The sequence below is a fragment of the Centruroides vittatus genome, unplaced genomic scaffold, assembly GCF_030686945.1.
Source record: "Centruroides vittatus isolate TY-2023 unplaced genomic scaffold, ASM3068694v2 contig_979, whole genome shotgun sequence".
In the NCBI taxonomy this organism is placed as follows: Eukaryota; Metazoa; Arthropoda; class Arachnida; order Scorpiones; family Buthidae; genus Centruroides; species Centruroides vittatus.
Genome location: NW_027122650.1, coordinates 149573 through 162019, shown reverse-complemented (window position 1 = coordinate 162019; position 12447 = coordinate 149573). Strand labels below are relative to the sequence as shown.

Below are 12447 nucleotides of genomic sequence, written 5' to 3'. Positions count from 1 at the left end.
CAACTCATCATTGATCGCTGCAGTAGAGTACCTTTTATGTATGTTGCCGAGGGTTCCACCATCCTCGTTACAAATGGGCCCCTAGCCCCCGCCTTGGCCAGTTGGTCGGCACGTTCGTTGCCCGGGATCCCGATGTGGCCTCGGACCCACCTCAGGGCAACGTGTCGCTCGTGCCTCGCCCTCAGTACCCTACCTCTGATCTCTCGTACCAGTTCGTCTCTATGGTACCCATCGCTGAATGCCTGAAGCGACGATTGGCTGTCAGAGTAAACCGTGACAGGCTCTGGACCCGGATGTAGTAAGATCCACTGGGACGCCCCCGCCAGAGCCACCAGTTCTGCCTGAAACACAAACGCCTCCTCATTCAATCTGACTGACTGAGAGTACACATGTACCCCATCGGAATAGACACAAAACGCGGCACCTACTAAGCTGCTGTCTTTAGAGCCATCGATGTATATTTCAACACCGATTCCTGTCGGTTCACTGACATCCCAGTCTAGTCCGATCCTGTAGGCCGGATGGACTTTCAAAACGTCTGCCAAACGTCTTGGTCTGGCTGGGTACATCTAATTACAATGCTTTGCCTCTATGCCCTCCACAGTTGTCCTGTAGAAGGCCGCCTCTTGGCTGATGACCAGCGGCAATGGGAGCAGCCCGGCCAAGACCAAGACACAGTTCTGTATGCTCTGGTGATCCGCAGGGCAGCGGGTCTCTGAATCGTGAGCAGTGTCCTGCTCTGATTGACGTTGGCAGAATCTTTCCACCAAATACCACAGGCGTAGCAGACAATGTGCTCTACACTCATCTTATAGATGGATCGAAGCGTGTGCCCGCTAAGGCCGTAGTCCTGCCTAGCTAGTCTCGATAGTGCCGCTATCGTGAGGTTTGTTCTTTCTCGAACACTCCTCAGATGTGGCGTCCAACATAGTGTCTGGTCGATGATTACACCGAGGTACTTTAAGCTCGCTCACCCTTCGGATGGGGTTGCCCCGAATCCGGTATATTGGTCGGCGAGCCAACACACCAGTCTGGGCCACTGTCAGGGCCTCCGATTTCTCAGGGCTGAAGGATAGCTTATGCAGCTCTCCCCAGCGAACGAGTTGTTCTATAGCTTCGTTGCCACGGGTCTCCATCTCTTTACGACTGTGACCAGCAACTACTAACAACAGATTGTCAGCATAAGCCTGCAGCTGGACTTCGTCCGGTAGGACTTGCCGCAGCACCGTGTCCGCTAGAACGTTCCAGAGTAATGGTCTGATACAGGATCCTTGGGACAGCCCCTCTCCAGTACCTTCTCGAAACTCATACTGGGTGTGTGATAAACTACCGTGCGGTCACTCAGGAAACTCCTGGAAAGCGATAAAAGGTTGGTCGGCAGGTTCGCCTTCCACAGTTCACCCACGATGGATGGCCACCAGACATTGTCGAAAGCCCCCACAATGTCCATCGAAACGAGCGACGTGTGAAGGCCCTGCTGGCGGTTCTGGTAGACCAGATTAACCGCCCGATGTAATGCCCTGCAGGTAGACAAGTCCGGCCGGAACCCATATTGTTGTGGGTACAACAGCCCTTTCCACTTAAGGTGGTAGTACACCCTGTCACTAAGGATTCTATCATGAACCTTCCCTAGGACTGGTAATAGGCTTATAGGCCTATACGATTTTGGTTCGTTCTTCGGGCGCCTTCCCTTGCGAATGAACACAAGTCGCGCCCGCTTCCACTGTACTGGGAAATGACCCAGGAGCAGACACTTCTGTTACAGAGCACGGAGCAGGTTAGGATGTTCATGTTGCAGAACTTGTACCATCTCGGCCGTGATTCCGTCATCGCCGGGTGCCTTTCTCTTCCTTAGGTTACCGATGGTATGGGCAACCTCAGAGTCAGTTACCAGCTCTGTCGACACGGCCTCAAGAACGGGCAACTCCGCATCGCTACGAAGCCGCCGCTGTTCTTCAGTGTCCTCAGACCGCTCATCGCACGGAAAGTGCGAGCGGAGCAACATATGCATTGGGACAGCAAATATTCAGCTGTGAACACTTCCACATAGCAGCATAAACAACAATCTACTGGTTGACAGACAAACAACAGGAGGCATACCTTTTGCTGGCTGAAAGTCGAGTATACAATGTACTTGACTCTCAACAGTTTGAATGAGCATATCAAAAAATATTTTCCAGTAAATCTGTTTCCAAAATCATATTCAATCCAGTCAAAATGTTCTTTGTATTCAGGTCTAGCAATCCAAGTTTTTCTAGACTATTTTTTCCTCAAAATCTAAATTACATACTCTGCTTTTCACATTTTCTGTTTTATAATAGTATCAGTAATTACAAAATGAAGATTATTGTCAACATCTACTTCCAAAAATAACTTCATTTGAGCAAGATTTACAGACAACAAAGATGTAATTCAAACAAGAATTAAATCAATTAGAAGACAAGTTATTAAGTTGAAAAAGATGCTGGGCAATTTCTTCAAAAGTCCTCAACAGCCAAGAGTAGAAGCAGTATCAATGTAACATTGATAGAGCTCATCTTTCTTTTGTTCTGGTGATTAAGTCTTCAGACTCAGTAACAAAGAATTGGACTCCCTCTTTTCCTGCCATAAATGTGTCAGAGTAGATTTCCTTCCATAGTTAGATACCATAACAAATGGCCATCCAACTGGAGACCATTTATATCATGCCAAAAAATCTTTATTCATCTATTTTACTGCTTTGAAACCTCCTACCTGGCATAAAGTAAATGAATAAAAAATAGAACATCAGTTCATTTTTGAATTTAATTATTTTTCTTTTGGCTTTAACTGTAGTTAAGACATTCTGACCAGGGCCATCGAGAACATGGTGCTATAATTAAGTGGATGGACAAAGACTAGTTAACCACTGAAGCTAATACATGCGTGCGCAGTCTGGTAGTTGCCATATTGTGTGGGGAAGAACAAACATTTTGTGTATATTTGTCAAAGAATTGCATTCTGAGTTAATTTTGTTTAAACTGAATATAATTTGAAGAATAGCTGATAATAACATATAAATCGATAAAATTAAACTGTTTATTGCATATATATATATATGCAATAAACAGTTTAATTTTATCGCAATATGCAATATATATATATATATATTGTCATTAATTTCATTTTTATGCATTTGTAAACAGATGAGCATTTGACAAACTATCAACACACATTCAGGCTGCCTCAGAGGTCTACAAGTAAAATAACTTAAGTCTTCTGTTAATTCTTTTGAGGGAAGGATAGGAAATAATGGGAAAATTTAAGTAATTGGGAAATAGCAGAATGTAAAGTATAGCAGTGAATAATGTCAAGATGGAATATAAAAGATGAAAAATTTGTGTGATATAACAGTAAAGTTGTTCTGCAATTTTAAAATACTAGAAAGTCCATATAAAAGCTATATCTATTGACTACTAATGTTCAAATATTTACTTAACTTTTCTTTTGTTTATAAGTGTTTTCTTAATTTTTAAAATTTTGTAAACTTTTTGATGTTTTAAATAACCTGCTATACAAGTTTTACTTTTAATATCCAATATACTTGTTTAAAAAAAATCTACAAAGGGCACAGTTTCAACACAAAAAAGAGAATCCATTATCTTTTATTTTTGTTATTTCTGTGTGTTATGTTTACTGTGTTGGGTTTATATGACCCGTATTTATTTTAATGCTTAATAATACAGATTCAGTGGGGCAATCACAATTTTATTTTGGGAGAGCTGAGTTGAACAAAAAAAAAATTTTAATGCAAATTCAATATAATTCCCACCTTATGTGACTGCTAATTCATAAGTAGCACAAAAATAGAAAACATGACACAATATAAATAAAAAAACTAAATTTTAATTCAGAAAAGATTTTTGGAAAATTTTCTAGTCTTTGTTTTCCTTTTTCTTTGGAGGGTTGGCACCCTCCAAAGAAAACAGACTGATTAAACAAGTTATAACATTTTGCAACAAAGATCTATAAGTAATATTTATAAACATCTTAGAATACCTTCAGTATCAACCAAGTAACTGAGAGTTTGTCAGATAGAGATAACAACATATATATTTAATCCTATTCATCTTTTGAAATATAGTAGGAACTGTTTATTGATAAATCCAACTTTTGTGTTCCCTACTCATGGCATTGATATCTATATCTGTATCTACCTAATCTAATCTATATATTGACTTTTCAATAAATTCACAAAAACAAAAAAAATTAAGCCTATGACATACTTTCCTTCCTCTTAAAACACTTACAGTAGTAAAAGATTGAGACATATCTTAAAAATTCTGGTTTTTAAGCTAACCAATTATTATTTTATTATTATTTGTTTCAGATTGTTAAAAACAGAAGTGGGGTTAATACACCATTGTCAATGAAAAAAAAAAAAAAATGTAGTAGAGAATAGGGAATATTAAAATATTTTTAAGCCATTCCAATAATTATAATAATTTGAGAAAACTGCGTCAAACAGCTGGTTAGCTCAGGGATGCCTCTTTGAGGAGATGGAAGGATTCATGATTGCCATACAGGATCAGGTCATAAATACTACAGAAAACATACTCAGAGATACAACACTCCCAAATGACACATGCAGAAAATGTCACATCATGCCAGAAACTATACAACACATCACTTCTGGTTGCAAGCTCTTGGCACAGACTGATTATTTACAGACATAATCAAGTAGCAAATATAATACATCAAGAGCTTGCAAAGAAACACAAATTAGTAGATATCCACGAACCATAGTACAAATACATTCCACAGACAGTTTTGGAAAACAACACACACAAAATGTACTACGACAGAGCCAAAATCACAGATAAAACAATTTACCACAACAGACCAGACATCACACTCATTGACAAACACAATAAAATCATACATTATAGACATATCCATTCCAAACACACAATATACAAAACGCTTGCACTGAAAAAATTAGTAAGTACACAGAACTTGTCCAGGGAATAAGGCATCTGTGGAGGATGGATAAAGTGCTTATTGTACCTGTTGTTCTCTCCTCTACAGGTGTGATACCACACACTACACAAAAGCCTGGGAACATTACAATTAAATAGAAATACATACATCACACTACAGAAGGCCACTATATTGAATACATACCACATTGTTAGGAAATTCCTGAATACAGACATACACACTGACACACTAATTTTTGTCTTGTTTTTGGTTGCCATGCCTTGGTTCTGGTCCAGCATAGTACAAAGCAACCAGTATCAACTAAGTATAACCCACTAACCCAACATAATAATAATAATAATAAATTAATTCCTGATTACAGAGAATTAATAATAATAATTATTATTATTAATGCTCTGTAATCAACAATTAAAAGAAAGGCTACATATATAATGAGTCCTTAATAAGTACTTTTAAAAATACTCTCTCTTTAATTTCCTATGTGCATTTCAAGAAAGCATAGGGAGACAAAATTGGTAACATTTTAAACTTCAAAACAAATGCACTTTTTAAATTTTATTTTTAAAGCCGTTTTCTTTGCTGTACAGGTCTATATCAAAATTACTTAAACGTTCAAAGTATAAAATACATTTTAATTTGGCCAAGCAGCCAAAATATTTTTAAGTATGAAAAACATAAAGGAATAATATTCAGGTCCTTTTCGTTTGGTTGCTAACATTCTCAGCACAGTATGATAAAATGCTCAATTGGATTCCAAACCGTCAATAGAAATTTTTCTTCTATTGCCTCTCCAGTTATTTATAGATCTATAATTAAGAATAAGAAGCTTAGTATTTCCTTGGACCCAGAGAAAACTTAGGGGGAAAAACTACCTCTATAAATTAATGTTATCTTTTATTAACAAAAAAAAATCTTTAAGACTATTTTTTATTAATAAAGAAACATTCTACTTATTCCATTTGTTAAAAAAACAAAAATGTGGCAAGAGGGTTCTGCTCTGCCTAGGGGTAAAGCAGAACCTTTTTTCCACTTTCAAGCTCTCAATGACAGTTTCCTAGAGACAGGATCTAGCTTTTTTTTCCCCACAGATCCTTATTAGACAAAGATTGTCAGGGCCTCACTTTACGGAACAGTTTCTATCAACAACATTTTCTCTCAAAAAAATCTTAATTATCGTCACGTTCACTTAAACTGCACCTGCAAATGGCTGCACAAATAATACAGGTAGTTGGGCACCAGGTTTGTGCTGGACCAACAGACTGCTCATGTGAAACTTCCGGTTTTCCTCGTTTCTAACAACTTAAAATAAATAGGAGGCGTTTCCCACAGAAAGTTCTCCCAGGAAACATTCACCTTTGCAGATCGGCCATGTGTTGCGTTGCCCAATCTCATTAAACCAGCTTAATATTTTTTAATGGGCACGTTTCTACGCGTAATTCGAGAACCCGTAACGCCACGTTGATAAACACAAGGCCGACAAATATTCTACAATACTTAAGTAAAATGTAAGCGGTGAAGCGACGCCTGGCTAACTATCGGCCTTGGTTAAAGATCCAGAAAGGAAAAGTTCCATGCGGGCGTAATCGTTACGTAATAATCCGGATTACCTTTAATTCCGCTATCAGCTGATCCCGCGACAATCCTATTTTGGTATCGGTTTTGATTCCGTTATCCTGCAATATTTTGGCGCAGGTGGGATCCACCGACTCGGAGATTAATACGTTTCCTATGGTGAAGGACATTTTAGGATATGACTCCTGTTTCTCGTGAGTTGCAGCGGCGATCGAAAGGGACGAGAAGGACGGATAATAAGATATTTATCGCGTTCGAAGTTCACTCGGACGGATAAGCGAATGACTACGTCATCAGCGCCGTCCTCCGGACGGACGGCGGCGGATCGACCGGCCAACGCGTTCTACCGCATTCCTCCACGCGAGAAAAATTTTAATTAATTTTTTTTCCACGTATAATAAACGGCCGAACCCTTAGAAAGGTTCCAGTCGCCGTTTCGCGGAGAAAACCCGTTCACCCTTTTTTTCTCCGTTAACCGATCGAATAGATCGATCCTATAGCCGCCGTCTGCCGTTCAATTTTCGGCGCGACAGTTTCGAAAATTGTCCGGCGAGTGGCGCGACTTTCTCCGCGCAGGATTCTGCGGAAACGAATTTCGTGTTTTTGTTTTTAATATTCGTGGACCTTAGGCAGATTCCACCAATAAAAATTGCGTTGTATCGTATAAATAAGAAATATTATAGTGAAAAGACGCGCGTCATCTCGAATATTTATAGCGGGTGACAAGAACATGCCAACGGGGATTTGAGAACGGCCGGATGGCGAGCGGTTATTATAGCAGCCTACCTCTCTGGAGATCCAGAACGGGTCGAAAGATCCCCGGAAATTTTCGGGGTGGTCTGACCGGATATGTCGGCCCTTGTCCCTCACTACCCGGCAGCCCCATTGTGGGCCCGGCCAAACGCATAATAGGATTGCTAAAAGAGGCCTTCTTAGTGCCCACAGGGCGGAAAGAGTTTAAAAAAAAAAAAAAAAAGAACGTCCGATGTACAGGTTTTCGCGTTTAAAGTTTCGGCCTCAACCTCGCTAGTAAAAGACAAAAATAAAAAAAAAAAGGGATTCGAAAAGAATTTAAAATGTGCGTACGTATGAATAAAATTAGAATTAAACAGTATATTGTATATAACTTATTTTTCGCTTCTCCCAATATTAATGCTATTAAACATTAATCAACTACGTTATAAAAAAATAACGTAGTTAAAAAAATAAAAAATAATCCCGTATACGGATCTAGCGGGCGGCTGCTAGCGGCACGTCACAGATTTGATCAGTCCTTCTCAGACATTTATTTTAAAAATGTTAGAACGAAAACCGGTTCGGTTAATATTTTTTCAGCAAATTCTAGAAAAAAATAATCTCCGACCATATAAAAAAAAATTATACGTCTAATAAATGTTTGTTTAAATTATGGAAAATGTATGGAGCGTAAAATGTGGCAACACTTAATTCTAAGTGAAGTAATCTCGACATTTGCGTCTTCCGTGCAGGCATTCAAATCTTTGTTTATATAATCAAGATCATTGAGAAGTTTTTTAACCAAAGAATAATAATTTAATTAACGTAAGTATACAATAATTTATACTTAACATAACGGTAAACGTTATTTAAGGCCCAGGTTACATTTTCGTAAATATTAAGTCATGTATAATGCAGGCGACTATTGATAAACGCCAGTTATGTCTATTAGAGTATAAATAATGTGAATATGAATTTGAGATTATAAAAATAATCAAATATCCTTCGGGAAACGATTGCATGCTTTCGAAAGCAAAATATGGCGATCGACACGAACTATCGGTAGCCGTCTAGCGGACAAACAAGAGTTTTAGAGTAATGTAGAGACGAAATTGGTTAGAACTTTTGAAGTTACGCTACTTTTACCATTTGATTATTCGAGACACTAATCTGATGTGTGATTTTATTCTTGATCATCTGATTATACATTTACCGTAGTTTTTCTATTAAACCCAGAGAATAAAGATACTGTTAAAATAAGTCTCAGGTTGAAAAGCGTGGAAATGCATCATGTTGAGTTTGCATTGTATGGGTTAATGTTGTTTAGAGTGACAGGTAAGTTTAAAATTCTACCTTGTAAAATTACAAATATTGAGGGTGAGAAAATCGTGATTGAGTTCAAAAGTGGAGAGCTTATCGGTACAATTCAATGATCGAATGACGCGGTTGGGGGACTTTAACAGAGCTGTAGAGTAGTGTTTCTCAAACTTTTTGGACCGCGATCCCCGATCTGCACTTAAAAATTTCAAAGGACCCTCGAAGAATGAGTATGTGTCGAAAAACATCCCGGAGGGAGGGGGTTAAGCTCGTATTTAAATATTTATATTCTTTTTATTATTTATATGTGCAATTTATTTAAGTAAAAATTATTTTATATAGTTTTTATTTCTATTATTTCTAAACATGAATCCATAGTAAATTTATAAAATATTTGAAAAAAATTGATCTAGAATCACTTTTTCAGCGACCCCCCAAATATTTTTCACGACCCCCACTTTGAGAATCACTGCTGTAGAGCATACTGATAGGAAAAAAAAAAGTCTAATGAACCATGGCTGTACGAGCGAGCCTTCGCGAGATATAGACCTCGAAAAACCCCAGGTTTTCAAATAAATCGCAGATATAAGAACTGTTTGTTTTAAAAATAAACCCTGTGAGGTTTAATCGAGAAAATATTGATAGCCGGATGGCCGCGGTCATTATGGCAGCCGACCGCCCTGGGGACCCGGGATCGAATTCGGACGGTCGAAAAAGCCCCAGGAACTTTTCATGTGGTGGTTCACTTGGATATGTCGGGCCCCGTCCCTCACCACCCGGCCACCCCATTGTGGGTCTGACTGAACCCATAATGGGCTTGCTAAGAGGCCATTTTAATGCCCACGGGGCAGAAAGATTTGAAAGCGTATCTGGCGAAAGTATTACAGGAAATTCTCGTTAGTTCGAAATTCAAGGGAAAAAATAATCGCGACTTCTAAATATCGAGTTTCGAATTATCCGCGATTGTACAGTACATATAGGCCTATCTGTACAATATGCCAAAATGTTACGTAACTGAGTTAATTCATTAAGCAAACGGAATACGGGTATGTATACAGAACGCTATTTTCGTTAATTAATAATAATAATCATATAAATAAACTGCAGGTAAACCGCGCATGTCCGGTGAAAATCTCACAGGTTGCCAGATAGGTTTATAAAGAGTAAAGCAGAATTTCTCGAAATATAGCCAAAATTATTTTTAAAATAGCCCAAATGTAGCCTTGAGCCCTACAATTATCTCAGTCTGTTACTTGTAGCCCAATCTTACAATCCCGAACCCCAGCCGTATTTTATGCGATAGGGGAAAAAAGTAGTCCGTGGGTAAGGTGACTGCCGAAAATGTGTAATACCCTATTCACACTGTACATTTTAAGCCAGCTTAAGGTATGAAGTATGAACGGAACTGACTTAATTTTAAACCGGGTTAACTACCAACAACCGGCTCAGCTTAAATCGCTTTCTCAAAGAAGGTTAAGTCGCTTCAAGCTTTCCACGAGATCCGCCACAAGTTCAAAAATAATGGCGGAAGCTGATGTACAGGTACAAATGTTCGAACAAACGATACTCTTCTCTGTTAGTATGCATATGCTGCTTCGGTACAAGAAGTTTAAATGATAATATAAATTTCTTGTTTACGAAAAAAAAAATATATATATAAATTTCTGTCAAAAATCCATTCTTATCACAGTTCTATCGCTAAAGTGATATAAACATTGAGAGAATCGTGCTGCCAACGACAACGACATCACTGATAATAAATGTTAATAATTCCTAACTTACATCTTATGCTCTTTAAATAAGTTATTTATAATTTAAATTACTAAATATAAATTAATTTATGATGATTTACGAAAAATAAGCAAAAGTTTGATTTTATTTAAAATGCAATATTGAGTACACCCACTTGAGGGCTAAGCGAATAATTCGCTTTAATTACCTAGTGTGAACGAGTAGTTAATCTTGTTTTCGACAATGCGACTTAACTTAATTCTGCTTAAATCTTAATCCCGCTTAAAATGTACAGTGTGAATAGGGCATTACTGTAAAAGTAAAGCCAGATTAGAGTTGTTCTTGCAGCATGGAGGCCTTCGATCTAAACCAGTGGTTCCCAACCAGTGGTCCGCAAGAGCTAAAATATGGTTCGCGAAAGATTTAAAACTTTCATTTATTTTAAATTATTATTCCCACATTGATACAAACTGAATTTAATTTTTACTAAAAATGTTATGTTTTCTATTATAATAGTACTGTTAAAGCATGTTACTCTTGAGTTTAACGATTACTTATGTTAAAGTTTTGATTAAAGTTTATTTTTAGATTGACACAGTTTATTTTTTTTTAAACCTTGTGGTCCCTGCTAACAACAATGAAATCAAAATGGTCCGTGCTCAAAAAAACGTTGGGAACCGCTGATCTAAACGAACGAGTTTATATACACATATCTCAGAATCTTCACTTCGAATTTCGAACTACCGGAGTTCGAATTAACAAGGATTTCCTGAATTTGGATCGTAGGTTAAAGTTTAGCAGAATTTGGAGTGACGTAGAATTCGATTTGATGAGATGAGTTGGCAGTCTGGTAAACGTCTCCTGTTTGTATTTACAGATGACGAACGAGAAAGAATTATTGGTTTTGGATTTCGATCATACGATAATAAATGAAAATAGCGACGTGTTTGTGATCAGATTAGCTCCCGAAGGTCGACTACCGCCACGCATAAAAGAATTATACAAACCGGATGGTTGGACTCTCTACATGAAAACAGTCTTTCTGTATCTTTATCAGAATAACATTCGACCCGCGGATTTCTTCGGATGCTTGGACAAAATCTCGTTGGTAACAGGTATGAAGGAGTTATTAACTAATTTACACGCCACCAAAAGATTCGAAATAATTGTAATATCGGACTCCAACACTGTTTTCATTAATTACATCTTAAAAAATGCCGAATTGGATTTCGTCGTCGACGAGGTGTTTACGAACCCGGCTTATTTCGATTCGGAAGGTTGCCTTCATTTAAAAGAATACCATTTGCAGGATTGGTGCGATAAGAGTTCGAAGAACCTGTGCAAGGGTTCCATTCTCCAATCATATGTGGCAAAAAGAAAACAGGAAGACATTAGCTTTTCCAGAATATCCTACGTGGGAGACGGACAAAACGACTTTTGTCCTCTCTTATGTCTTTCTCGGAACGACTGTGCTTTCCCACGGATAGGTTACTCTTTGTGGAAGAAATTGAAAGAGGAAAAAATCGTTTCTTCCGTTCATCCCTGGGAAACCGGATTCGACATATTAAATGTGCTTTGTCCAGCAACCTCTTAGTTATTACAACGAGACCTTAATCGAATTGTTATGGTATGGACAGTTGAGACACATTAAACACCGTTGTACTTAAATTATAATTAAATTATTTTTTGGAAAATAATTGTCTGAACTTTTCAAAAACGTTACTTTTTGTAAAGGATGTAGCTAAATTCTGTTAAACTAGAAACGTTGCGACCAGTAATATAGAAATCGAGCTACTAAATGGATTTTAAAAAACTAGCATCATTGTCGCTGGATTTTCCGTGCATTCTTTATATATTTTAATCCTTAATGTTACCATTATCTTTAATATTTACATGAAATTTGTAAATATGAATGATTACTCGTAAAATGGGGGTCATTTAATTATTTTTAAAATACTCTCTCCCACTTCTTCCGCACAAAGATCTTTGGGTCTGATTTCGGTGAATATTATGTTTAATAACACAAAAAATATCTCAAAGAATTTCATAAAAATATTTTTATATAATTTTGCCCAGGCGCTAGAGTTAAAGGCTGGGAAATATGAATTTCTTAAGCTTCAAAGTTGAGTGGAA

General features: G+C 37.7%; 2 protein-coding genes across 2 annotated transcripts in view; one reads left to right on the top strand and one right to left on the bottom strand.

Annotated features, from left to right (window-relative positions):
* LOC136985819 (D-3-phosphoglycerate dehydrogenase-like) overlaps positions 1-6880 on the bottom strand; it is a 34984-nt gene extending 28104 nt beyond the window's left edge. Inside the window, exon 1 of the mRNA XM_067283180.1 lies at positions 6567-6880. Within this exon, the coding sequence (XP_067139281.1) occupies positions 6567-6701 (135 nt within the window). The 5' untranslated portion in view covers positions 6702-6880. The remainder of the gene's footprint in view (positions 1-6566) is intronic.
* A 1087-nt stretch (positions 6881-7967) lies between these two features.
* LOC136985836 (pyridoxal phosphate phosphatase PHOSPHO2-like) lies at positions 7968-12011 on the top strand. The gene is made up of 2 exons (XM_067283205.1): positions 7968-8091; positions 11192-12011. Exon 2 carries the CDS (start codon positions 11192-11194, stop codon positions 11906-11908), a length of 717 nt encoding a protein of 238 aa, XP_067139306.1. The 5' UTR covers positions 7968-8091; the 3' UTR covers positions 11909-12011.
* Positions 12012-12447: the final 436 nt, after the last annotated feature.